Source organism: Phaethon aethereus (genome assembly GCF_964289735.1).
Source record: "Phaethon aethereus genome assembly, chromosome: 5".
Classification (NCBI taxonomy): domain Eukaryota; kingdom Metazoa; phylum Chordata; class Aves; order Phaethontiformes; family Phaethontidae; genus Phaethon; species Phaethon aethereus.
The window spans coordinates 39,271,981-39,299,689 of record NC_138579.1 but is presented as its reverse complement, the minus strand read 5'-3'; the positions used below and the strand labels follow the sequence as shown (position 1 = coordinate 39,299,689).

General features: G+C 46.2%; 1 protein-coding gene across 1 annotated transcript in view; it reads right to left on the bottom strand.

Moving 5' to 3' along the window:
• Positions 1-1,023: 1,023 nt before the first annotated feature.
• Positions 1,024-27,709, bottom strand: part of GALNT16 (polypeptide N-acetylgalactosaminyltransferase 16) — a gene marked incomplete at both ends in the record, with an annotated part of 78,185 nt that continues 51,499 nt past the window's right edge. Inside the window, 11 exons of the mRNA XM_081999833.1 lie at positions 1,024-1,161; positions 8,276-8,392; positions 9,780-9,921; positions 10,950-11,033; positions 15,718-15,810; positions 16,759-16,885; positions 21,152-21,255; positions 22,816-22,900; positions 23,875-23,962; positions 26,008-26,129; positions 27,211-27,276. Coding sequence (XP_081855959.1) covers positions 1,024-1,161; positions 8,276-8,392; positions 9,780-9,921; positions 10,950-11,033; positions 15,718-15,810; positions 16,759-16,885; positions 21,152-21,255; positions 22,816-22,900; positions 23,875-23,962; positions 26,008-26,129; positions 27,211-27,276 — 1,166 coding nt within the window. The remainder of the gene's footprint in view (positions 1,162-8,275; positions 8,393-9,779; positions 9,922-10,949; positions 11,034-15,717; positions 15,811-16,758; positions 16,886-21,151; positions 21,256-22,815; positions 22,901-23,874; positions 23,963-26,007; positions 26,130-27,210; positions 27,277-27,709) is intronic.

Genomic DNA, 27,709 nt, shown 5'->3' with positions numbered 1-27,709 from the left:
GATCGGGGCGGCCTCCTGCCACAGGCCGGAGCCAAGCGCAAGAGCACCGTCAGCATAGGCTGCCCACGCAGCTCCGTGCATCACCTTCGGTGCGGGGTGCCGCGCGCAGTGTCTGGTAGCACCAGGGAAAGCAACCAGAGAACGGTCCTGGCCTTGCCGGCATCTCCAAGTGTCAGCACCTGTCTCTGACCAGCTCTGCAGGAGTGTGGTACCCTGAACACAGGTCCAGCTGGGCTGCCTGCAGGCTTGGATCACTCATGGAGGCAGGGCTGGCTTTCCACCCGTAATGAACTGGAAGCAAGAATTCAACAGGGAATAGTCCCCCAAAACAACCCCTGGTTATGCTGCTAAAACAGATTGTCCCTTTTCCAGCTCTCTTGTCAAGCATTGTGCCCCATTTCCCAACCTCAGCCCACTTGGTTCTAGGGCAGCTACTGCGGGCAGAGGAAGGAACGGGCCCAGCACGAAGAGGTTACAAACCTGCCCCCAGGGTCTGCTAGTTCCTTCCCAGCTCCTCCACTCATCATGATGACTCTTCTTCTGGCCAGTCCTCACCAAGAGACACACATGCATAAATGATGCACAATGATAGAGCGAAAAGTCAGGGAAGCCAAAGAGCTACCAATGTTTGTATAAGCACCATTTAAGCTGTTGGACTGAAGGCTGTGGACTCTGGATGCAGAGAAAGGAACAGATGGGGAGAGCTGCCAAGCAGTTTAGTAACTCCAAGTATTGGGCTGGGTCCTCCCCCCTCTCCAGGTGCAGCTGTGTACAGACATCGGCTATAAAGGAGAACTTAAGACAACAGATGGGAAGATTTCAACAACTCTCCTCATCCCTCTCTCATCCCCAGCTTCTTCTCTGAAAAGCTCAAAAACACCAAGTGCTCAGCTGAAATGGTGGCTTGCATGGGCACAATGAAGACATTTAGGGTCAGACATACAAAACCATTCCTCCATTCCTGATCCCCCTCTGTTCCCAAAGTCTCATGCACAAAGAAACAAGGAGATCTCTGTGCTACCATCATGTTGCTTGTAGCAGCTCCCACTGTTGGCCAGGTACATCTGCTTGGCAAGTGTTGGTCACCACTCTCCCAGCCTGGTTTTCCAGGCAGAGACCGCTGACAAAGTGTTGAATGAAACTGCTTTTCATCTTCCACTTCTGTGAGAAGACAGAGAAGAAACATGCTGTTACTTCCTTTCACCAGGGAACTGTGCCTCCAAGCTGGAGAAGAAAGGTTGAGCATAAACCTCAAGTAAAACCCAACAACTGGGGAGACTGAAAATCTGGGTATGGGCAGCATCTTCAAAGCACTGGTCTCCTGTATTAATGATACCTGGTGTTTGAGTTTAGCTAAATTACAGGGCTAGATATTCAGAATCATCTAAAAGGCAAACAACACAAAAATCAGTAACTAGTGGAATTTTCAAAAGCAATATTCACAATTTCCCTGACATTTTTTGTCCTGCATCTCTAAGCATCCAGATACCTGTCAAAACCTGAAACCTTTCTATGGTTTCTTTCCAACCCATAGAAAGCAAAGTATTGAAAGCTCTCCCAACATGGAAAGCAATCCATCCACAGAAAGCAAAAATCACACAGTCTAGTCAAGCAGCAAGACATATCTGTATCTCTTCATGTCCCCTCATCTCTCCTCTCATGAAGATTTTTATCAGCACTACATTGAAAGCTCTTCACAGCTATGCACCCTTTCAGATGGCTCTTCTTCTTAATCCTATCTATCTGTCCTGCCAACATTTCAGTTTACAAGTCTCCATTTGACAGCTTCTGCGTACATGTTGCCCTGCTTTCTGCAGTGCTGTCTTCTGGGGCTGCTCCCCTCAGAGCATACCCACAAGGCCCAACGTGCAACCCTTTCCTGAAGGCCTGCTTTGGTTGTGCTCCTTTCCAGGAAACAAAACATATGTCCTAACGTTGAATCACAAATTCTGCTGGGAAAGGGCTGTACCTTCCATCCCTGCTGGAAAGAACTGGGACCATTGTGGCTGATAGTGAAGAGAAAAAAACTAGAAACAAGTCTGTAGACTTGGGATCTCCCAGGTGAGGCTGTGCCATTTCCCTCCAGTGGGGCACAGCTGAGATCAGCAGGTTATTGGATTGAGTGCTCCAGGCTCTGTGGATTTTCCCATCACTCTCTGCAGTCACACAGACTACCCAGTTAGAATTAGGGTCTGGGTGATCCGTCAGTAAAGAGCTTAGGAACATTATGAGGATGTTTTGGCTAACCCATGAGACTGATGAAGAAAAAGAAACAGCTTGACAGCACTGATGGACCTCAAGGCTGTTGCAGAAATGATATGCAAATGGAATACAAAAATTCCTGCAATATCCAGACAATGTCAAAACCTACCAACGTTTTAATTCTTGGGTAACATAGCAAACATTGCCACATGCTGCGTGGTTTAAGACATCCAGTTATGTTCACATATTGCTGTCAGCTCTCCTCCAAATCTGTGTGCTGGTTCTGTTTCTTGAAGGGCAGGGCAGTCGCAAAGCCCAGAGTAATCTGTTGCTTCTGTATCACATATTCCTTCAGGACTAAATACCAGAGCCAGGATCACTTTGCCAGCGCTGCTAGCCCTGACTGACAGGATACCAGTAAAGGAGAGCTGGTTTTAATAGGGGGCAGAGGAATGTAGTGATGGTGGAGATGAAGACACAATGCAGTCTGTGCACTGCAATGCCCTCACCAGCTGCTGCAACCCCATGCCTACACAGGTCCCAGAGCCATCTGGCTCTCATCTGGCAGAAGCCTCCCTGCAAACAGCTGAGGAAGACTTAATACCATAAAGCAGCAGCTGTAATGATGGAGTGGAAAGCAGGAGGTCTTCTCCCCTGGAAAGCGGCACACTGTGCCTAGCTGGTGCGACCTCTGCACAATGGCCTCCCCACCACTGTTTCCCAGGGTCACAGACACCTCGGTGAAGAGCCTCTTGACCTTCTCCAAAGCACACCTTACTGTGCAAAGCGAAACTCCTCCTGGTCCTCCACTCTCCCCCTGCCTCTCTGTACTTGTGAATTGCCAGCCTCCTCCTTCACGTTCCTCTGTGCATGAGCTAGAGTATGCCTGCCAGCCGTCTCTCCCACATACCTCGTAGCTCACCAGAAGACCCTGCTGTAAAGGAGTATGCTGTTACGAGATCTGAGATGGAAGACAAGGGCAATCACCAAGAGACACTGATTTTCTTCTCCCCCTCTAGACGTTCAGGAGAAAACTAGCACCACTGGGAGGCTCGCTTACGTTATTCCTCCAGATCAGAGACCCGCTGCCGTGTCATCTCACCATGCTTAGCAGGTACCCACTGTGATGTCTGTAGGGAGAGTCTACAGCAACAGACACAGCAGAACACCAGCAAAACTCACCAGAGCGCATTTTCTGCTGCTAACAAGCTACAACAAATCAATCAGCTTCCCAGTGAATCACACCACTGGAAAGCCCAGCATTTCAAGTCACCCTGGATCCCTATGTTCAACAGAGAGTGGGGCAAGGATGGGGAAGGGGGAGGAGAAATGCTGAAAAGGTGACAGAGTTGAGTACAAGGCTCATCTGGGCTGCAGGAAGGTGCCGTGCATGGAGCTATTATAAAGTGTACTGACAGTAAAAACCAAAGTAGGGCTCCTCATCTCACATGAAAGTGGTATTTTCAGAATTATGTATTCTATCCTTTCTGGACAGAAACTGTGCTTTGCTGTCCTCTGTGAGACACCAGAGCAACTCCCCTAACTTCACCTAATCCTTTCACAGCACCCCCCTGCCTGACCACAGTATTACCGAGGACAGCCCAATACTTAACCCTGTAGGGACACATCATATCTCAGACCCTTGAGGAGGGCGGGCAGTAGGAATGGGTGGAAACAGGAGATAGGATGCTCATCTCCCACTGTCAGCCAGCTCAGAGCTGCGCAACTTAGTCTAAACTAGTCAGCTGGTGACATACTTATGGAGGGGTCCAAGGTACAAGCACCTTCTGGGAGGGCCCAGCTTTCTCCACAGACCACAAGGGGAGCCTGGATAGCTGACTTTTAAATACCAGTGATGATGCCCATCTTTAGGAAAAACAAACAAACAGAGCAGACACCTCCTGCATACACAGCCAAACATTACAGGAAGTCCTCTCCCTACACCCAGACATTATGACTGGCCTGCACTTGGAAGGAAAGCTTTTGGAAGATAGAAGGATTACACAATCTGAAAAATTTTGGCTTGAAAATCTACCTCCATCCTTCCTTTCTTGTGCAGATGGAGGCAATACAGTTTACTAGTCACACCAGGTTTGGAGTGGAGATGGAAAAACAAGGATCCATATTTTCTTTGAAATATCATGTCTTGATCTTCTTCCCCAATGTCGACCAAAAATTTCCCCACTCTTTTGTAAAGCTCTTTCTCCATCTTTGTTATCTATCATTGTAAAGTACTTTGAGGTGACTGGATTGAAGCACTCCACATGCAATTACTAAGAGAAAAGTCAGAAATAGCCAGTCCTCTTCTACCAAATATATACAAAAGCTGAAAGTCTTTACACTAGTGTAATTTTTCAGGGTAATCAAAAGTCAGGTGCTTCCAGAACAGACAGATATTCACTCCTCTTTTCTGATAGTCTATATAAAGTTGCATTTGTCTGCACTTTGGGTAGTATGATACACTGAGAAGCAAGGTGAGAAAAACTTCCCAATCACGTCCAAAGGCACAGAGGACTTCAAATACTGTTTGTCTCACAAGAAAACATAGCATCCTCATTTTCAGGCTGGGGTCATATTCCTTCAGCACATTTTAATGAAATATGGCTGTTTAATAGGATTTCTCAGCACGCTGCTTGTTCTGTTGGGAAATACTGTGCCAGTGTTTCTCATTTTCATCGTCTTGTTTTAGTGTCTGACTCTCACTTTGCCTTCTATCTGTCCTCACTATAATACAAATTAAAATGCCACTCCCACTGTCAGTCAGAGCCAAAACCAAAGCAAAAGGCAGTAATTTATTGTGCATTCAAGCAAAAAATGCTATTCTCCAAATAACATTATGGATAAAATCCATCTGGTTTGAAATCCTGTTCTGCTTATGCAGAATAGCTCTTGGCTGGTCTTCTGCTAGCAGTGCCAGTTGTTGCTGTTGAATGATCAATGGGATCATGGTGCCAAATAGATTTTGTTCCTAGTTCCTTTCAACCCAAGGGAGAATAGCCTGACTGAACCGAAAACCATCTAAATTTTGACGATTGTCTCGTATCCTCCTACTTGCAAAGTTCTAGTCTTATTTTGAAGTAATACTCTAGATACAGCTCATAATACTGTAAATCCTCTGCTAGAGTATTACATATATGTTAGATGGACTGTTGTTAGCACTCAAAGATAACAACAAAATTACCTGCTCTTTGGACACGCTTAATGCACCACAGCTGTGTAGCATGGGCACAGAATCAGTATGTTTGTAAGTAGAAAGCAACTTTAGGAGCTGTATGGTGCTGTTGTAAGGATCTGACCAATTTGCTCTGGTGACACTAAAAAATGAAGCCATCACGTGCCCCATCTTTTGCCAGAAATCTTGCTTTTGCACCACTCAGACATAGATCCAGAAAAGTCCAAAAGTCTTCCACCACAAACCTCTGATGATGGTGACACCAGAGACGTTCAAAGCTGGGCTTTCATCATGCCACTGTCTCCTCTTAAGACACTGTATGTGTGATGCACATTGCCCAGACTCACCCCCTTCCACTCAGACCACCTACTCGGGGCTCTTGCTTGCCACCTCCACCTCTCTGAAGTAGCTCAACTTCCCTTCCTCCACTCCCACTCAGCCCCTCCAACTTTCTGAGAAGCCCACTTGAACTGAGGAGTGGCTACACTCGTGTGTAGTTTAAAAACACTGCTCTCCCCCCACTGCTCATGCTTTCAGCTGTGAGTACCCACAGGGAAACAGGCAAGTTGTAGGGCAACTGAGGGATTTTGTTCCGCCCAGATTTGCTCTTTCATCATTCATCTCACACTTTAAAGTTTCTACAGCAGTAGCCATCTCCTTGAAACTCAACCTCCCAAATATCAGGAGCTGAGCTTGGGTGACATCCCAGCCACGGGGTTCTGCAAGCTGCCAACCCAGGAAGAACAAGACTCCCTCTCTGTCTTGGCTCTCTGTTGCAAGAAACATGCCTTGTCAGCCCAGATATACACTCTCAGATGACACCCATAAACGTTGTTAGATTCACTCTCCACTCTAGCTAGGACCCAGCACAGAAAAAGCCGGTTCCCAAAGTAAGCAGAAAACATTGCATTAGATGCAGGTGGCCTCTCTAGAAAAGAGATGGAGGAGAGAGAATGGGATCATTTGCAAAGATGATTGCATTTGAGCTCATTACAATCCAATGTCAGTATTAACAACAATTACTGTTGTGTTTATGGAAGAAAGGGACCATAACATTGCTCCCCAAGAACACAACAAACCTGAACATTGCAAGTAGAACTGGCTTTATAAGTAGAAATCTAAAATGGGAGTTTGGAACTTCCAAAAAACCCCCAATATTTCAGAGTATTTAAACCCAAATTAGATTAAAAATTCAAATAAATACACTTCTCCCAGCTCATCCCCACCTCACCCTTTCAGCTGCAAGGTGGTTTGGAATGGCAGCTGTGATTCAGATCAGTCTCTGATTATTTGAAATATTTAAACAAAACCTTTGCTTACAGTCAGTTGGCTAAATCATCTGCTAGGTCAAGTCCTTGACTTAAGTGCAGTTTGTTCACGTAAGGTAATGGAAAACAACAGCTCACATTCTTAAGTGTGTGTGCATGTCTTTATAATAAGCCTGTATATAATCAACACATCAAGGCTCAATAAATCCTACTCCAGCAGCAGAATGAGCCTGCTTGTGTTCGTGTGGTTTAATCTCTCTTCTGGCTAATAGGGCTTGCACTCCACCCCCCTTCAGGGGACTGTTGTCCTCTGTGACAGGGGAGGCGGGGAAAGACACCTGATTTTGGCAGCTGCTAGAGTCCTCTCTGCTGCTAGGGAGCAAAATGCCGCAAAGCACCTAAGGGTACCTAAATGACCTAATTACACAGCAAGGGGGTGAGTGATTACCAACAAGAAAAAGGAGCAGGCAAGCACAGCCCACCTGGGATATCCTTGCAAGGCTAATCTGAACTCAGAGTTTTCCCAGCCTAGTCATGGTGACAACTCTTCAACACATTTCTGCATTAACCAACCCTCCAGTGGAAAGTCTACACAGGCTTTCCATAAATGGGCAAGACTGGATTTCAGTGCTTCCTGGATTTCAGGAAGAACTATATTCAGAGATTTGTATAGCATTAAACAGTACTGACAAAAGAGGATGCTGCTGAGGACTGGTAGCAAGCTGAGTCATGTCTTACCTTTGGGCTAGCAAAACAATAGATGTGTCAGAAAACACAGAGCCAGCACAGCCTTAGACGACCAAAAATGTGTTCTGCCTTGGTGTAGGGGGAAGCACAGGAACGAGGGATGAAACAAGCCCAGTCCACTGTCCACCAGTGCTGCGTTGTCACCTGTTGTGTTTTGCCCGGTTGTGATAAAAAGGCACATCACATCTCTGTGAAGGCACCCTGGCCATCACAGAGGCCATCTCTTACCTTGTGCTGTAAAGCAAAATGACTTATGTGTCCTGACAGATCAGGGATACATATCTTGGAAACTGCGTAAGATTCACAGAGCTGCATTTTGTTGGGAACTCTGCGTTTTGTTGGGAACACTGCTGCTGTGTATTTTTCCCCCGGGAGCAGTTTGGGTGGAACATATGGTGCTTCATGTCAGGTGGTATTTCTCAAATGAGTTGCACACACTCAGTTTTAAAGGTCTGTTCACATGTCCAAAGACATCACAAAGAATACAGTTCCCTGACTTCCAAATAAGTAAACAAATGACAGCACACACCGCCCTTCCTTGGGTATCTCAAAGCGTTTGCTGCTTATCTACCCCACTCTGATTCTGTGCTCCATCCACGCACCGATCCAGATGAACATAAATGTACCCAAGGAGTGAGGTCAGCGTGCTACTGAGCTGGAGCTTACCACGCTGCCGAGGGCCCTGGCAGAGCAGACACCCACACACTAGTGTGGTATGTGCTCCCTGCTTTGGTTGCAGGCAATCCCATACATCCAAGCTCATGAAACACACCAGAGAGGGAGATGCAGAAGATGGAAGGGGCTTTTGTACACTTTGATAGTACTAGGTTTGCCCCTGCAGGCTGCACCGATGTAGGAACACTGGTATGTTACCTATGTTACCTACCTGTCTGCCGTCTTTTTGATTGCAGGCTTCCAGTGTGATTTGAGAGCCAGTAGAGAAAGAGGTAATGGAAAGACACTTGTCCTGCTGTCTAATTAGAGGGTCACTGAATACCCACTCCTTTGGCATAAGAAAAAGAAAGATTCCATTAGGATCATAATGGTGATCAGATGAAGGAGAAAGAGTTTTTTCTATCAGGTATTTCAAAAAATTGTATCCTTTGTTCAACTTTTACCAAAGGCTCCCAGGGAAGACTATGGCAGCAGTCTTCATCTGATCAGAAGTTTATGCTCAGGCTTGGTGCATCATGACTATTTCAAAGCCTGCAGCTGGCTCCCCTGACAATCTGAGCTGTCTGATTAACCTTGGATCCCATGCAACTCCCTGCTCTGCAGCTTTACAGATTTATTTAGGCCTACAAAGCAGGGAGGATCCCAACCCCTGATTTACATGACATGCAACTGCTTCTGCATATTTTACATAGCTGACACATTCTGTAACAGGTATCTGGGACCTAGAGATTGTCAAGCAAAGAAAAACACATGCAAGCATATCCATGGGCTAACATATAACACCAGCACACATAAAGCGTAAGTCACTTCATTTTTGCCTCATCTCACTAGACAGATACCTGATCCAATCAGCTATTACTATTATACTTTCCTCGAGGAAGAAATACAAAATGCAGTAATTTTCAGAGATTTCAAACAGTAATGACATGGAGCAATGAGTCAGATTAAATGGCATGTTGAATGCTGGCTGCAAACTGGTTTCCAACAGTTAACAGATGTGAATATGTATTTTCTGGCATAAAATATCGTACTGTGACCCTTAAGTTTCTCAAGCTACTTCCCTGCTGCTTTCAGTCACCAAAAGAAGAGGCTGGGTGCAGATCCTCAGCTGGTATAAACCAGCACAGCTCCACTGCAGTTAGGAGAGCTGCACCAAATTACTGCAGCTGGGGTCTTGCCTATTTAAACTCTATTTGGGCTTTACACTGAAACGCATCTGTAAAACAGCACAATTCAAGTCATCTGCAGCTACAGCTGAACTGGCAGACCACGGAATGTTTCTGATCCTGGGAAAATCTCTTACCCACGTGCCAGGGTACCAGCCAAGCACACCCCAGGACCAGTTCTCATGGGTTGGATGATGAAACAGAGCACACCCAGGCAACGGTCTGAGTGGGAACAGCCACATAACTCAAACCCAGGTCGCACACCTACTGCACAGACTCAGTCACACCCTTGAGCTTCCAAGTGCTACCTGTTGCCTTTGAGTGATGAAAGCCTTTCCACTCTATGCCCGACTGCTGGGTCTGTTGAGCCAACAAAGCTCTATGAGATGGGCACAGCTTCTTTTTCTTACTATTAAAATCATTAACAGGGTCAAATTCCACCTTCATTCACCTCTGTACAACCCCATCCAGGACAGAGAAGCCTTGTCATTCACCGGTAATAAAAAGGGCAGAAGCAGGAGCAAAGCACCAAACTGAAGCCTGCCTTACCTGAGTGACAGGTGGATTGTTCACTGTTCCTTTACAGATTCCCATGCCAGCCAATGTATTCCCTGTGGTATCCTGTGCCCTAGACTCCAGGCAGTTTCCTCCTTGTTTAATTATTCCTGGAATCAGCTCCTTTTCAGGAACCCTTGAGATAAAATGACAGTTGCATGGCACTTCATACACAGAAATGTCCAAAGTACACAACAGTTCGAAGGGCTCAACTGGCCCCTTACTGAAACACAGTCCCCTTTATTTGCCAGAAAATGAACAACATCACGCTATCCACTGGAAATGCCTGGAGGAGGCAAAAGTCAATGGAGAACCTGGTCAGAGGGCTGGTACCCTTTTGCTTCAGAAGGCGTAAGGTGCTTTAGGTGCACCCAAAGCAGTTCAGTGTGATGTCTCTTCCAAAAGAGGCCATTGCCAGTAAAAAGCCATATCCACACTGATTTATCTGCTTCTGCCTCACCCTTTTCCAGAGTCTTCCCCCCAGTGCTAGCATATATTCACTGCCTCATTGGTAGCCATACAGGAAAGATCTATCAAGGCCAGACTACAGCTGGATGTTTTAGCCTTGACCCATGTTAGCTGCAGACTTTGCTTGACTGAGATGTAAAGATGTATTGCCAGGGTGTGTTAGCTAGCAAATGCTAACAACACAGCTCTATCCAGGCTACCTCCCAGCAGAGCAATGCCGCAGCACTGCTGCATCCTGACCTGGGGCAGGGGAAGTCACAGGCACAGCTGGTTCTGGCATTCACCAAGGCTTTCTCTGAACCACCTGCAGCTCTGCACTGAGGCTCTCCAGCTCTACTTGGCTCAACTACCTCCAGGCAAGAGGCAGAGACCAAACCTTAATGGGGATGGATGTAGCTCTCTGGCACTTCTCTACACCCTGCACCTCCAAAAACACCACTGTTGCACATCTCTGAGGGAAGGCTCTATGGAGCAGAGCAGAGGGTTCCCAGAGGCAGGAGCAAAAAAACTTTTGCAGTTGTTGTGATGATACAAGCCAGAAAATCATAGGAGGTTTCTCACCAAAAAGAAGAACAGAGGGAAACAATTTCCAAGCATTAAGTCTCTCTTTTGCCTGCTGCGGCCAAGGCTCAGCTTCTTGTTGTGACCCACCTCCCAGATCCTTCAGAGATTTCTACAAGTGGAGAACTGACTCACTTGAGCTCGGGGTAGACATTCTCCAGATACCACTGGAAGGATTTACAATTCAGTTTGCGCCGCTGCTCCACTCGGTCTGCAACACTGGAAACACAGGCAGGGTGTTGAGGATAAAGCAGTGAACAGGAGGGAGGGAACAAAGAAGGTTGGTCAGGAGGTCTGAGGGAGCCTATATGACTTTTCCCCCTTACTCATTCTCCCACTGTTGTGGTTTAACCCAGCAGGTAGCTAAAACGATGACACAGCCATTCACTCACCCTCCACCTGGCCCAGTATGATGTGGGAGAGAATTGAAAAAATGGGGGTAGAACTCATGGGTTGAGATAAACACAGTTTAATAGGATGGGGGGAAAAAAAGAAGAAGAATTATGATAATAATAATAATAATCACAAAAGAATATAAGAAACAAGTGATGCACAGTACAGTTGCCCACCACCTGCCAGCCGATGCCCAGTTAGTTCCTGAGCCACAGCACCTCCCTGGCCAACTCCCCCAGTTTATATACTGAGCACAACATCACATGGTATGGAATAGTCCTTTGGCCAGTTGGGGTCAGCTGTCCTGGCCGTGCCCCCTCCCAGCTCCCCGTGCACCCCCAGCCTTCTCGCTGGCAGGCCAGAGCATGGGAAGTTGAGCCAGAGCATTGAGGAGAGTTTATCATCTCTGGAAGAAGGGGCAGGCAACTCACGAAGAGTACAAGGATCTCGTTAGGTCAAGCAGGGACAAAATTAGAAAGGCAAAAGCCCAGCTAGAGCTCAGTCTGGCCACAGTCGTAAAGGATAATACGAAATGTTTTTACAAATATATTAACAACAAAAAGAGAGGCAAGGAGAATCTCCATCCCCTACTGGATATGGCGGGGAACATTGTCTCCAAGGACGAAGACACGGCTGAGGTACTTAATGCCTTCTCTGCCTCAGTCTTTAATAGCCAGTCCAGGTATCCACAGGGTATTCAGCCCCCTGAGCTGGAAGACGGGGATGGAGAGCACAATGTACTCCTCATAATCCAGGAGGAAGCAGTCAAGGACATGCTAAACCACCTGGACACCCACAAGCCTATGGGGCCTGATGGGATCCACCCGAGAGTACTGAGAGAGCTGGCGGAGGAGCTTGCCAAGCCACTCTCCATCGTTTATCAGCAGTCCTGGTTAACAGGGGAGGTCCCAGAAGACTGGAAGCTTGCCAATGTGGCCCCCATCTACAAGAAAGGCCGGAAGGAGGATCCTGGGAACTACAGGCCTGTCAGCCTGACCTCTGTACTGGGGAAGATTATGGAGCAGTTGGTCTTGAGAGTGCTCACAGGGCACCTGCAGGACAACCAAGGGATCAGGCCCAGCCAGCATGGGTTCATGAAAGGCAGGTCCTGCTTGACCAACCTGATCTCCTTCTATGACCAGGCGACCTGCCTAGTGGATGAGGGAAAGACTGTGGACGTTGTCTACCTGGACTTTAGTAAAGCCTTTGACAGTGTCTCCCACAGCATTCTCCTGGAGAAACTGGCGGCTCGTGGCTTAGACAGGTTTACTCTTCGCTGGGTGAGGAACTGGCTGGATGGCCGAGCCCAGAGAGTTGTGGTGAACGGCGTTAAATCCGGCTAGTGGCCGGTCGCAAGTGGTGTTCCCCAGGGCTCGGTTCTGGGGCCAGTCTTGTTCAATATCTTTACTGATGATCTGGATGAGGTAATCGAGTGCTCCCTCAGTAAGTTTGCAGATGACACCAAGTTGGGTGGGAGTGTTGATCTGCTGGAGGGTAGGAGGGCTCTGCAGAGGGATCTGGACAGGCTGGATCGATGGGCAGAGGCCAACTGTATGAGGTTTAATAAGGCCAAGTGCCGGGTCCTGCACTTTGGCCACAACAACCCCATGCAACGCTACAGGCTTGGGGAGGAGTGGCTGGAGAGCTGCCCAGCGGAAAGGGACCTGGGGGTGCTGGTTGACAGCCGGCTGAACATGAGCCGGCAGTGTGCCCAGGTGGCCAAGAAGGCCAACAGCGTCCTGGCCTGTATCAGGAATAGTGTGGCCAGCAGGAGTAGGGAAGTGATTGTGCCCCTGTACTCGGCACTGGTGAGGCCGCACCTTGAATCCTGTGTTCAGTTTTGGGCCCCTCACTACAAGAAGGATGTTGAGGTGCTGGAGCGTGTCCAGAGAAGGGCAACGAAGATGGTGAGGGGTCTGGAGCACAAGTCTTTTGAGGAGCGGCTGAGGGAACTGGAGTTGTTTAGTCTGAAGAAGAGGCTGAGGGGAGACCTTATTGCTCTCTACAACTACCTGAAAGGGGGTTGTGGTGACGAGGGTGTTGGTCTCTTCTCCCAACTAACTAGTGATAGGACAAGAGGAAATGGCCTCAAGTTGCGCCAGGGGAGGTTTAGATTGGATATTAGGAAAAATTTCTTCACTGAGAGGGTGGTCATGCATTGGAACAGGCTGCCCAGGGAGGTGGTGGGGTCGCCATCTCTGGAAGTGTTCAAAAAACGTGTGGATGTGGCGCTTCAGGACATGGTTTAGGGGACATGGTGGCGCTGGATTAATGGTTGGACTTGATGATCTTGAAGGTCCTTTCCAACCTAGTGATTCTATGATTCTGTGATTCTGTGAAAGTTGAAATGTCTTTGACTGCTTAGCAACAGCTAAAAACATCAATGTGTTATCAACATTATTTTCATTCCAAATCCAAAGCACAGCACTGTACCAGCTATCAGGAAGAAAATTAACTCTATCCCAGCTGAAACCAGGGCACCCACCTAGTTGCTGCTGGGTTCAGAGCACTAGCAGTGACCTGAGGTAAAAAGGAGGAGAGAGGCAAGTGGCAGGAAACAGAAGACATAAACACCTTCAAAGAGTAATTCTTGCAGTTCCTTTGGCTCAGAGCGATGGCAGGGCCCAGGTCCTACAGTGTTAAATAATACATTGCAGAAAAACTTCTGTAGGACCATGAAAGGGTTTCTGCCTCTGAGTGCCCTTGTACAGGCATACCATTAAACTTGCATAACCATCAGCTCCTGAAAAGGCCTAGAAAGTGTTGGTGCTCAGAATATATAAATGGTTAATCTGTGTATGCTAGAGGTGAGGGAACACAGCAGCACCTCTAGGCTCAGGTTGGGTTTCACACCTAAAGAATGTAATTTTATGTTCTTAGGCAGTTTTGGGAAAAGGCAGCAGTATAAGCGGAAATTAACTCAGCATCCTGGCAACTGCTGCAGCAGTCCTCCCACTGCTAATTTGCTTGGCTTTAGCTGGCTGAAGAAGAAAACTTCCCTCAAGCAGTCCTGCTGAGCAGTGACATTAGGGATTCTCCTCTTCAAGCTATACCACTACATTTGTCTGTTGGAAAGGACTTTCAGCTGTACCCATGCTCCTTGCCATCCTCAGCCCACAGAGGCCACTGTACTGTCCATACCTCAGGAGAATGTACTTAGATCCTATATTCACATCAAAATTGTGGGGAAGGAGGGTCCATTTTAGGCCCAGTTGACAATGATGGTGTCACAGGCATTTGCATTCTAAAATCTAGACTTAATGCAGGTTCACGGGGATGTTACTACAGGTCAAGACATTGCCCAAAATCAAATCCTCTGCTCCAGCTCTTTTTCAGCCAATGCTGCCAGTAAAGCCACTAGGAAGTCTGTGTGAACAAGAACTGCAGGCTTTGGCCCTAAAACACATTAGCAATATACCCATATCCAATATGTAATAGTCTGGTTTCCTTTCAAAAGCAGCAGGGTTACTTGCTATTTGGCCCCAGCCCAGCTGCTGCACTCAGCTCAAAGACAGATAAATTAGGTAGGCAAAGCTCTTTGTACAAAAATATGTAATGTATCATGATAATAAAGCAAGATGTACAGCAAAAAAGTGTGTGTGGATCAGACCAAACCTGCTTGTCATCAAATAATCAGACAATGCATCATTACCCAGTCCACGTAGCTACACATCTGAGATACAACCATATTTGCCAAGTCCTTAAGCTGATACAATAGTCACTTGTTCGCATGCAGATATAAGCCACAGATATACACCACTCCTGGGATTTTTTTATGTTTATTTGGGAGTTATAAGGGTTTGTTAGCACAGAGAGCAAGCTCTTCCCTCCTCCTAGGTTTTGGTGTCTATCACTGATTTCTAGGTCACAAAGAACGCTTAAGCCTGTAACAGCAAATCCTATGTGGCCTGGGGACAGCTTTAGCAAAGGTGCTGTAAGGAGCACAATTCTGCACAGAAGTGGTCTCAGCAGGTGCTGGAGATTAGTCACAACCAGACTGTGTTTCTAAAAGAGATGTCTCACCATCAGCCATCCTCTCTCCTGCCCTACAAACCAGGCAAACCACCCATTCACTCATCAGGAAAGAGAGGAGTGCACCAAGTGCAACCTGCCCCATGTGCCAGCTAGCCAAGCTTGCCCCAAGATTCTGCATCCACACAGGAACTTTGGATCAAGCTCTAGTAACTGCATAGCTCAGTTCCAGAGCAGCTGCATGCTGTGTTAGAAAATATTCTTATCTATCCACTTAAAATGTTTGGCCTTTTAATTTCATTACATATCCCTTCGGCCTTCTCCTAACAAATGATTTAAGCAGGGTTACTCGGGGAAAAATAAAGTGAACTAGAAGCAAACCTTGTTATGCAGACACTCGAGCTGCAACCTCCTTGATAAGTCAGCCATTCACAGCATCTCTATTTCCCACACTTAGCCCCAGACAGGATCCAAAAACTGTTTCTTGCTAGCAGGGGGCTTACCAGAGCCCTCCTACTTAGGTTTGGGGGCAGCTTACCTTCCAAACAACTTCCCAATGGCAGATGGCCGGGCCTCATAGTAGTACTGCTTGTATTCATCCATCCACACCTCTGCTGTGCGCTTGGTGTTCCTGCACAGGGATGAGGAAATGCTTTGCTGAGTGCTGCTGGAGGACCTGACCCTCCAGTGAGCAGGCCCTGGGTGGGCAGACCCAGGGCCTGTCTGCCAGGAGGGAGTGGGCAAACATGAAACACAGTGGGCAGTACATATGGATATAGATTGAATGTGTTAAGTCTACAAAGCCTTGCAAGGATGCTTCAGTTCAGAAGTTAAAGTTTTAACAGCCATAGTTTACCATGATTTTTTCACACATGCTCCCTCTGCAGAGTCACCTGGACCAACTGTCACCATTAGCCTGCTTTACAGTATCCCTTTCCTCAGATTAGAATAATGTCACAGAATAATTCAGCTTGGAAAGCACCTCTAGGTATCACCTGGTCCAACCTCCTGCCCAAAGCAATCTACTTTCAGGTTAGGTCATGCTGTTCAGGGTCTTGTCTGGTTGAGTTTTGAAACCTCCAGGGATGGAGGTTTCACCACCTCTCTGGGGCCCTGCACCAGTGCTTAACCACTCTCATTGTGAAGCACTTTGTCTCATCTTTTTTTCCCTTCCATCTGTCCTGCAGTGGAAGTTGTCCTTAGGGCTTGTGTCAGAGCACATACAGCTCAGTAGGATGTCTGGACTCAAAAGCAGCTCAGAGCCAACAGAGATGACTAAGGACTGCTGATACACAGGCACATGTCATAGGGCAGTATCCACGAATGGCCAGGGTCTCTCTCTGGGGTACTGCTCCCCCCCTCCATTGCAGACTGAGGAAGAACAAGACACACTAATACAAACAACAGAGAGGGGAACAGGTTTTGTTCACAGAAAATAGCAACTCGTCTTTCCCTTGAGAACAGATGTTAAGCCACATGCTGTTCTCCTCTATCATCAGGGAGAAAGACAACAAAGAATTCAGGCTTATTTAGACATGCCCAACATCAAGGTGACCTGGCTGAACTACCCAACACCTACTTGATGTAAGTCAGTGCATTGCCCTCAGGGAAGTCATAGGGATGGCGCTTCCTGAACACGTGTCCCACTCGACTGCAGGGAACGATCTCCAAGCTGCCACCACACATCCACACTCGGAAAGAGAGCTCTGAAAGAGACCCCAAGAGTCATACAGCTGCAGGCAGATCGGCAGCATTTCCAAGAAGGACAACTTCAGCAGTGCACCTGAAAACCTTGTCCTTCTGTTCTAGATGTATTGCCTGCAACAGCAAAACCAGAAAAAGTGATGCCATAGTGAGTGGAAAAACTGTCCTCCCTTTGTTAAAATGGAGGCATCCTTGTGCCTCAGAGACTTCCTAGCCTTCTCCAGTCCCAGTCCTCTCTTTGGTCCCCCAAGCATTTCACTGAATCACCTTTCTCTCTGACCAGGTCCTTGTAGTTGCTGTCAGGCCTTCAGGATGGCATTTGGCAACAGAGATCACACCCACACCCACTTTGTTTTGGACTTCTGTAACTCTCCAGCCCTGCACATGGATGGAAGAAAAAAAGAAGTATTCACCATGTAAAGCAAATCGTGTGAGGAAGAAAGGGAGTTTAGGAGACAAGGAGAAAGAAGAGAACAAGATGAGGGCATAGGAAGTGAGTCAATATCTAGACCAGAGTCCTGTCCCTCATTCCTCCATGTTATCCATCCTACAATATGTTGTTGTTCTTGTTCTGCTTGGCCCTGTTAATACAAAAAAACAAAAAAGTGGATGACTGGGTTAGAGTTTGTCACCAGTTGCCTCTGCTGGGGGAGCTACTGAGAGCAGAAATCAGTCTAAGAGTGAAACTATAAAAATATGGAGAGAACCCTGCTACTTGAAGAAATTCAGCTGGTCCTGAAGCTAAATTCAACATTTTGTTAAAGGATTAGAAGAACATGGATCTTTGATGTACAGGCACTTATTAGCATCACAGAAGAGATGTGACCCTGCTAAAGCTTACGGGTCTGTCCTCGCAAGTTTAATCACTGCCACACTAGAGGGGTTTTCCACTTGCATTTCACGTGGCAGTGAGAAGAGAAGAAGGAAGAAGAAAAACGAAAATTAGCTGGGTAGTTTGGTAGTCCTTACCAAAAGGGCTTCAGATTGTGTAGACTGATTACTTCAAAAACTTCACTCAGTTAGGATCTCCCTCCAGTAATGCCTGAATTAAGGTGCTCTGATGTTTAGAAATGAAAAAGAAATTATGTATCCGGATCTAATAGCTGTTTCAAAGCATGTACACATACTAACATCTTCCCAATCTTCATCTTTCTCCATAGCTTCCCTCTCTAGCTCCTGGGAAAGGTTGTTTAAACAGTGTGTTTTGGTGTAGAGTGTGTATTTAATCTAGCTTCTAAGTAAAGAAACATTTTATTAGACTGTATTTTGTGGCATTTCTTAGTAGCTCTCGTCTCTCCCTGGCTCCTTCCTAGAGCTTATTTCAGTCTCTTTTCAACAGGGAGTTCCAGCTTCGAAGAGAGGAAGGGCTTTAAAAAGGAAAAAAAAAGGCCAAAACATAAGTTTCTGTCTGGTGGTGTGTCCAGCTGGCATATGCTCTCCTGAAATAAGGTTCTGACTCACTCCGGCCTATAACAAAAACAAAACTCTCGATCTAGCATGTGTGACTTAAAGTGATGTCCATTTCCCGAGAGAGGATTCCTCATCCCATATTGATACCTTAGACACACAGACAGACTGCATGTCCAGGTTTGTAAATGACAGAATTCTTCAAAAAGGGGGCGAAAGAACACAGAGCTTGAGCACAGAAGAGAAAATGGAGATCAAACATAGCTTATTAAGGACTTTCATCCATCCTCTGATGGAAAGCATAGGAGAACTTTTTGCTGTATTATTTTCCAGGACATGACCTAGTCCATACATGTTTTAAATGACTTAATCACTGTGGCTTTTCCCCATCGCAGCTCACATCCAGCTGGAAGGATATTTAGGCAGCTGGTAATTGCTGCCTGATCATTTCTGTGTACTTGCTCTGTGTGTAGAGCTTGTCTGGCTCTGTGCCCTTCCCATATACCCTTTTATCCTGTTTCCTCAGAGGAAAAAAGTTTCAAAGATGACGTTTATTAAAAATGGCCTTCATGAGCAGGGAATGGCCCATTTCACCCACTCAGATTAGTCAGAATCACTCTCCCACCTCACCTGCAAATGGTGACCTTATCCAAACAGTTCCTTTCCATTCAAAATTGTGATTTGTAGTAAAAATAGTGTTTCAGAACATTATCAACTTTTTTCCTTGACCACAAAATCTAATTTTCAATTAAGTATGGAAAACTGTTTTTAAGAGAGTAAATTAACTATTCTGAATACTTCAAGGAAAATTAATACTTTTTGTTGTCAAGTACAGGTTGGTTTCTACCCCTCTGCCATGCAACAGCAACAGGCTCGATGTAGAAGGCACTGGTTTGATTTGTTGACTCACATTATGCTGAAGAGCTGAACAAAAGTTAGCTTTAAAAACCAAAACTAATCTGTTTTGCTTTTAAAATAGCTTCCCACTGCCATCATCACAGTAGTGGTATGGCAATGCGGCTCAGGGACAGGCCCCATCAAACACAGCATTGTGCACTTACCTTTGCCCTCTTAAGCGAAGAGTGGAGGCACAGAATACGAGACAAGTGATGGGAGACAATGAATTTACAGGGAAACCACACAACAAGGCAAAACTGGCAAGCCCTGTACACCTGGCCCAGTCCCACACAGCCTGGCCCAGCCATTGCCAGGCTTTACAAGAGGAATTTGAAGGAGAATGAAGCAATTCTGTGGAAGTTTTGATCAGCTCTACATGCAAGAAGGGCTGTGGGTGTGCAGGTAATTTACTGCCACTTATGGCAGAGAGCTCTGCTTAGCATTGAGCTACTGACATACGCACCAAACAACACCCCTGGACTCCCAGGTGGGCAGAAGCAGACAACTGAAAGCCTAAAGAAATATTCTTTCTCCATCTTTGGAGTTTACAGCTTTTACACAGTTGCGGCTCAGAGGCTGGCCAGATGGCCAAGTGGCTGGCTCTGCAGCTAGAGCAGGGCTAGTGACAGCAAGGAGTTGAGTTTGTCTATGCAGAGGAGTCTGAGGGACACGGGAGAGGGGATCTTCATGCCTGGCTAAAGGCTGCCTGTCACTTCTGCCTACAGTGCTTAGCTGATGCTACTAGCACTGCTGAGATCCCAATGCAAGCTCCATTTAATATCTCTTTCTAATATCATGAATATCATAAAACTGAAGCAAGACCTTGGAAAACAGAGAACACAAGCACTCATTAGAGACTTTGTTTTAAAAAAGTGGTACCTTGATATCCTCTCACCAGACAAAAATATTATTTCTGGTTTCAGAGAGCATTTCGGAAGGACGCAGCTCTCCCAGCTGTGTTCAGAGAAACAAAGGTTTTCTTTTCCTATTTCTTTCTTTCTAATTGGTCCTCTAGGTGCTAGAAAACACCATGTAAATTATTCTTAAAAGGGATTTATTTACAAATCTGTGACATTTATGGAAACTGTAGAAACAGAATAATTTTTTGGCAGCTACAGAAAAGTCTGTTTAAGTTGACTGCAGAACAGAGTAAGGCTTTTAACTCTTCAGCTGCACCTGCATCATTTCTAAATGAATGCCCCGCATACTTGAGGTCTCTGTGAACCTCTTTTTCAATACTCTTCTTCCTTTTGTCCCTAACACCTGGTGACACTGCAGAATCTCTTCACAGGGGGCAAAGAGAGATGCCTGGAATATCTGTGCCACCATGAAGTGTAAGGAGATGGGTTTCAGCACCATGCCCTATAAGATAACAGCACTTGAGTGGACACACTATCCTGGGCCTCCGAATTCCTCAGATGTTTGTGACACCCTAGTCTGCTTCTAAATGTTTGCATTCTGAATCTATTTGTACCCAAATTCTGCTTACAAAGAGGCTTGTTTTATTAGGAAAAACACCCTTCTGATCTATCAAGCTGGGAGAGCAACTCAGACTTATCTGGGAAAAAGGAACAGGTATGAGAAAAGAGCATAGGAGTGACTGTCCACTTCAGAGCTGGGGCAACACAGACTCTCACGTGAAGGGCTGGAGGAATATTCTTCAAAAACAAGCAACCATTTAAATATCAGGAGGTTCCTCTTTCTTACTTGTACCGTGGAAGCACCTGTATAATAGTGCATATGCCTGTAAGAGAGTGACAGCCCTGATTGCAAAAAGCCTCCATTTACTTTGCACAAAGCTGACAGCGATACAATTCTGACTGACATGGGGATTACCTGACCATGTCCCCAGCCTTACATGACATGCAGATCAGATCTCTCAAAAGGAGTGTTCTGGTAGGTGATGAAGACTTAGAAGTAGTACTGCGTTAGTGTGTCATTCCACTGAAACACCCTAAACTTACCAAAATTTTCTCCTCCCCAGATGTCCATTTGAGTATCATATTTTCCCAGGTGGTTAAACCAGGACTTGTTGATCACAAAGATGCCTCCTGCTATGACAGGGGTTCTGGAAAAGAAAACACAAGCCCACATGAAATAATCACAAGTGTAATACACAGCCATTTGCTCACCCCCCTGCAGGATGGGGAGGAGAATCAGAAAAAAAAGTAGAAGTCGTGGGTTGAGATAAAGACAGTTTCATAGGACAGGAAAAAAAAAAGAATAATAATAATGATAATACTAATGATAAAAGAATATAAAAAACAAGTGATACACAGCACAATTGCTTACTACCTGCTGACCAATGCCCAGTTAGTTCCCAAGCAGGAGCGTCTCCCCGGCCAATTCCCCCCTAGTTTATATACTAGGCATGATGTCGTACAGTATGGAATAGCCCTTTGGCCAGTTTGGGTCAGCTGTCCTGGCTGTGTCCCCTCCCAATTTCTTGTGCACCCCCAGCCTTCTTGCTGGCAAGCCAGAGTATGAGAAGCAGTCCTTGACTGCTTAGCAACAACTAAAAACATCAGTGTGTTATCAACATTATTTTCATCCCAAATCCAACACAAATGCAAAGCACTATACCAGCTATGAGGAAGAGAATTAACTCTATCCCAGCCAAAACCAGGACAATATGTAGCACCACCAGCTTCATTTTAGACGGGGGACAATTTGTCCAGGCCTGACAAATCATATCTCATTTAAAAGAGAAAAATAGTAGAGCTGGGACATGAACCTGCAGCAGGCTTCTGAGATCCGTCTCATTATATCATCCTCCTGCCTTTGTCAGATGGTCCTGCAAGCACTACATGAGTAATTCTGTGCCTTTGCATTTATACAAATATGCACAGTGTGAAGGAATGACAGGGGCACTGTCTGATGACTGTGTTCACCAAGTAGATACAGTGTGAGAGACTTTGCTGAATGTACTGCTCTGCTGTTATAGTACGCTGCTTGCTTCTGGAGTACAAAGCAGAAGCTCACAAATTACACAGAAGAGTTGAAAGATACTTTTATGTTGCAAACAGGGAGCTGTCTGCCTATACAGACAAGCACTGTGACTTTTTATATCAGGATTTGTCACACTCTACATTCCTCAGAGCCATGTACACAGCAGCAAGGCTGGCAATAACTTGTTCCAGCCAACAGAACCTCTTTTGTCCACGGACACACATATTTAGGGAGGGGAGGATAATTCCATACCCAAATTATTAGGCAAGACCCATTTCCCAGGTCTGCTTTACACTTCCTAGGTGACTGTTTAGCTGCTTCATTCCTTAATTCTTCATCTGGAAGATGGAGGTAATTAAAAAAACCCAGAAGGGTTTCTGAAGGCATTCAGAATGCTGAGTGAGACCACAAAAACAAACATATAGGAGAAGAGGTGGCTTGTAGCAGTGGCATGCCTACAAGCCTATTATAGCATATAATTGCTATTTTTACAATATTCTCAGAATTAGGGTATAGACTTCAATGCATTCAGGAAATAGCAGGAAGAGTTTGTCATCATCAAGTGAACACTGTGGCACTTCGTCCTCAGCAAGGCAGTCCCTGTGCACTCCTTCCCATATAGGTGAAGGCTTAGTAAAGTCATCTGGAGGACTGTACATGGTTTGTCAGAGACAGCTACCTTATAGATTGAGTTGGGTCTGTTCTGGACATCTTCTGCTCTATAGGAATCTGCTCCCACTTAAAGTGAAGGCTCCAGTCAAACCCTGAGAAGGAAAAAAAACACATCAAATAGGTTTTGTTATTGTTTTTCTATTAGCTTCAGTGATAGTCTCCACCTTTATATCACAGGTTATCCCTATGTTCCTTCCCTGACCTCCCTTCTGGTCTACCCACAATGGCAAGAGTCTATCCCAACATAGCTAAGAAGCCACCAACTTCTGTCTTGGAATCCTTACCCCTTAGCACTACAGATCTCTGCTCAGTTCCACTCCATATCTTCAGAGCAGTGCTCTCAGTGTGAGATGTAATTGCATTTTGGCCGTTCTGTCTTACGCTTCCCTGTCTGCCAAAGTCATGAGGCTTTAATCGAAGGACTTTGTGGGATGTGATATATTCTGGAAACAAAGGCCTGCAGAACACTGTAACCATCACCTCTTTCAAGACTACCACTTATTTATAGTTGGCCTGTGGTGGATAGTTGAGCACAGCACAGTCACTAACATTATACCATTGTTAAGGGTAGCCACAGAACGAGTAGCCTTTGGCAGGCAAGCAGTGTGGTGGTGAACCCCAGCCACAGAAGAGAGAGAAGAGCACCAGGCACTGTCGGTGACCATGAGAAGAGCTGCAAGGAGGTTCAGCTGCCAAGAGAGATGTGAAAATGCTTTTCAGAAGATGCCATGAGATAGCCTGGCAGATAGGAGCAGCAACTGGAAGTGCCTGTCAGGCTCCACTGTACAGGTAGTGTAGGGAGGGTATGGTGATATGTTTAATCAGTTAAGTAAGCCCTGAAATTGCAAAATGTTGTGACAGTGATGCAAGCTCAAGAGGAAAACATTAACTGGGTTTTGTTTTAACTCTGCAAAGATATGACTTTGCAAGTTGCAGGAAAAAGAGGACAGAGAACCCATCAGGAAAGATCATCACTCTGTTTTCTTGGAAAGATGAAGAGAACATAAATTATTTTTCATGCACCATCCCTCGGGCCTAACTTACACAAGCCATTCATTATACCTACCTCCCCTCAGATCTGCTGATGCTGCCAGGTAGGCAAAATTATCCAGGCTGATAACATCAATGATTGGACTCACCACTCGCGTATAATCCTGCAGGAGAGAGAGAAAGGGAAAAAAAAAGGAGTCAGGTTTTTCTTGAAGGTCTGTCAAGGCTGCTAGAGATCAGAAAACACAAAGCTGCACATGTAAATCTTTGTCTGGCTGCTCCAGTGCAGTTCTGGTAGCTGAGCAAGCGATCCGTGGCCACTACATCCAAACGTGGAGACAGTGGGTATTAGCCAACTGCACACCATGGACATGGGAAATGGAGCCTGGGACCCCAACACCCATGCTGCTAAGAAACAGCTCTTTATTTCCTGCCCATCACAGGACATGAATCACTGTCCCAAAGGTTACGTGCTTGGTTTTGATATCTACTGACAGCATACCTTCTGCTCAGCCATCCTTGAATTAGCTCATTATCATCAGCCTAGAAATAATCAACCCCCTAATAAAGCATCTTCCTAACAAGTACTATGAATGAAGACCCAACACTTAAGAATCACAGTGCAAACTGAAAAAAACATAATATAATATTAAGACATTGGGGATACTTTACTGGCATTAAGGGATATAGATATTTACAGTTTTTCTCTGCAATCCTTTTATTAAGTAGAGATTGAGATTATAACAATTTTTCAACATCATGAGACTGGCCATTAAAGACACTCTTGTAATAGCCGAAATATATGATGAAACAGAGAGCTGGCAATGCCAGAAACAGCATCCTGTTATCGGACAGCTGCCGGCCTCCCTGCCTTTCCTATCAAACCTTCAATTTGTGCCTTGCAATAGTTCCTCCTGCTGTAGTGCACTTGGCAAGGGTGGCACACCCTAGGTGAGAGCTATCATTCATGTTTATTCCCCTCCATGCTGCGATGGCTGCACAGCAAGAGTATGTCTTGCTCTGAGCCACCCAGCACCCACCTGGTAGTCTGGTGCTCCAGCCACTGCTCCAACCAGTGTCAATGCTAAGACTGGATACGGCAAGACTGAAATCTGAACTACGATGCGCATCAGAAATGTAGGAAGTAGGTCAGAAATAGACTGATATGAAATCTGCTCACTAAATAATACTGGAGTCAGCACACAAGCTTTTGCAACTTAGATCCTTCCCTGAAGAAACTAGTGAGGTCCTTTCTGCTTAAGGACTCCTATGCTGCTGCTGCTGCAGCTTGACTTAAAGAGCAGTAGTAAAGTAAACACTTATGGGCTTCTGAGATGGAGGATTTATTGAGCAGAAATAAAAAGCAGCAGCTTTTAAGTCATCAATCCTGAAGTTTCACCTTCTTCCTCTCCTTCATATTAAGCCAACCAGACATAAATACAAGGCAGCATTAGACCCTCCGCCCCTTCTCCTGGGGCCCATTACTCCATGGGATCCTCCTTTCAGAGGAGGGGTTCAATCCCAGCCAGTTACAAGTGTGGCTGTGATTTCTCCCATCACCTCTCCCCAGTTTGCTCTTACAGCAGAGCTGTATGTCTCCCCCTCCAGCCCTACAATGCAGTCAGGGTGACAGGTGCTAATATTCCTGTCTCACTTTCTCTCTTCCAGCCTCATGTCAATCCTTTGCCAAGTGAACCAGCAAAGGGACATCCTTACATTCACAGGCAGCTCCTCTGTGCTAGGAAGCCATCTGCATGCAGGTGGCATGTGTTGGCAGCTCAGCTGGAGCATTAATGGAAGGAAAATTTTGGCAGTGACAAGGCAGCGGGGAGAGTCCAGCATCAAGAAGGGAGATGGCAACCATGGAAAAGTTGCACAGTGTGGGCTGCCAAAGTGGCTATCCGATGTACAGGTGGACAGGACTAGGACGCACAGCACCTGCAGGAAACATGAGGTACAAGTTGGTGGTTCAAGTGTTCACCATTGCATCCCATCACTCAGCACCTCCTCCCCTGCCACACTGGCAGGAGAATGTAGAAGCCCATCAGGGATCTCTTGCCCATCTAGCTCTGTAACAGCCTGCCTGAGAAGATGAGTACCTGGACAGGCTTTGTCCTCACCAGTACTGCTGATGGCATGTGAGGGCAGAAGATCCACCAGCAGAAGACAGGCCAGCTCCATGCATGCCAGAGGGGGACATGGTGCTCACCTCTTTTACCCTCTGAAGCATTGGCTGCAGCCATTCGCTGTTGACTTCACAGTGACTGTCCAAGAAGGTGAGGATGTCAGCGGTAGCCACTTCAGCTCCTCGCACCCGAGAGCGAATCAGCCCTACAATGAGAAAAGGACAGCAGAGGATCAGGAAGGTTAGGAAGGAAAACAGCTGAGCCTCCTTCAGAAAAAATAGTGTGGCCATTAGAGGGGAAGAGCAGGTGGTTCTTCTGTATCACACCTCCATCAGGAGCAGTGAGCAGCTTTCGCAGGGCATCCCCTGGGGGACACTATCCCCTGGGGAACACCCTGGGGAGCCCTCCCAGCACACAAAGAATGACCTTGCCTGTCACTTCTGCCCATGCCACTGAGCTTTCAGCTGGTTCCTGCTGCGATGACATCTCCTTTCCCTTCCAGCCCTCCCCACGGTACCCTGCTGCTGCCTACTCAGCGTCTCTCCCATTAGAGCTCCCTGCTGCCTCTCTCACCATTTCCACAGGACCAAGCCCTACTCTCTGCTTGTCATCTTTCTTAGGGCTTATTGGCTTTATTCCCATTTGTCCTTTATTCTGCCCTGTGGTCAGAGATATAAATCTGGCTCTTAGATGCCTCCTTACTTTCTTACAGACCACCCCACTACCTGGGATGCTCTTTGTGAACCAAGCAGTGATTCCCGTTTCCCTTTCTAGATCCTCGCTGCAGGCCTGCTGTGCACTGACAGCTTTAGAAATAAGCCATGTGAGTCAAACTAAAGAGCAGCTGGAAAAGTCAGTGTTACCATTTATGCACATAGGAGATATATGAGAAATAACTTTCCTTAATTGTATCTCTTTATGACAGATATATGATTGTTTCTCTTTTTCCCACATCTCTTAGGTGGCTTGTTATCTTGCACTCTGAGTTAAAAGGACAGGACTTACATCTGCATCTATATTCATAAAGATCTTAAAATGTGGTCCTTGTTCTAGCCAAGGCCCTGGACACCAATTTTCATTATTTAAAGTATGAAATGAGAGCCCTGAAGCTTGAGTTGATAAGCCAGGTTCTCCTTCCACAGAGCCTCCAAACGAGGATACCAAATCCTTATACTGAAGAAATAAACTGTAACTATAAGAAACAACATGTAAACAGCTGGCAGGCAAATAGGACCATGTGGGAAAATTTGCAGAATCTTTGTACCTACAAAGCTTTCCACACTCACCTTCTCGCCGGGTGTTTCGTAGACACTTGACCTTTGGGATCTTGGTAAGGAGCTGGCAGTCCTCAGCTTAGGAAAGGCAAAAAAAAAAAAAACATTCGGCATACGTGCATGAATTATTTGGCTTCAACAGAGAGCTCCAACTAACTGTTGTCCTGTTTCTCCAAGGGAGGGGAAATTCTGCTTTCACTTAACATCACATTAATCAGCCTGATGGCCTTAATCCTGTTGTCTAAAGAGCACACAAATGAGCACTGCTTGCTTGCTGTCCTCCTCAGACAGCTGAGCCTGTGTTTCCTGACAGTCTGAAGGGCCAGGCCTTCGCCTTCCCGTGCTCAGTGTTCAACGAGAGCAACGGGCCATGCGCTGGCAACCTGGCACCGAGCACTGCTGAAATAGAGGGACCACAGGGAGCCAGGGCCGCAAGTCACTGAACTGCCAAGTAAAAAAAGAGAGTCCTGTCTTATAAAGTGATCTCATCTGCTCTCTTTGCCTTCAGCAG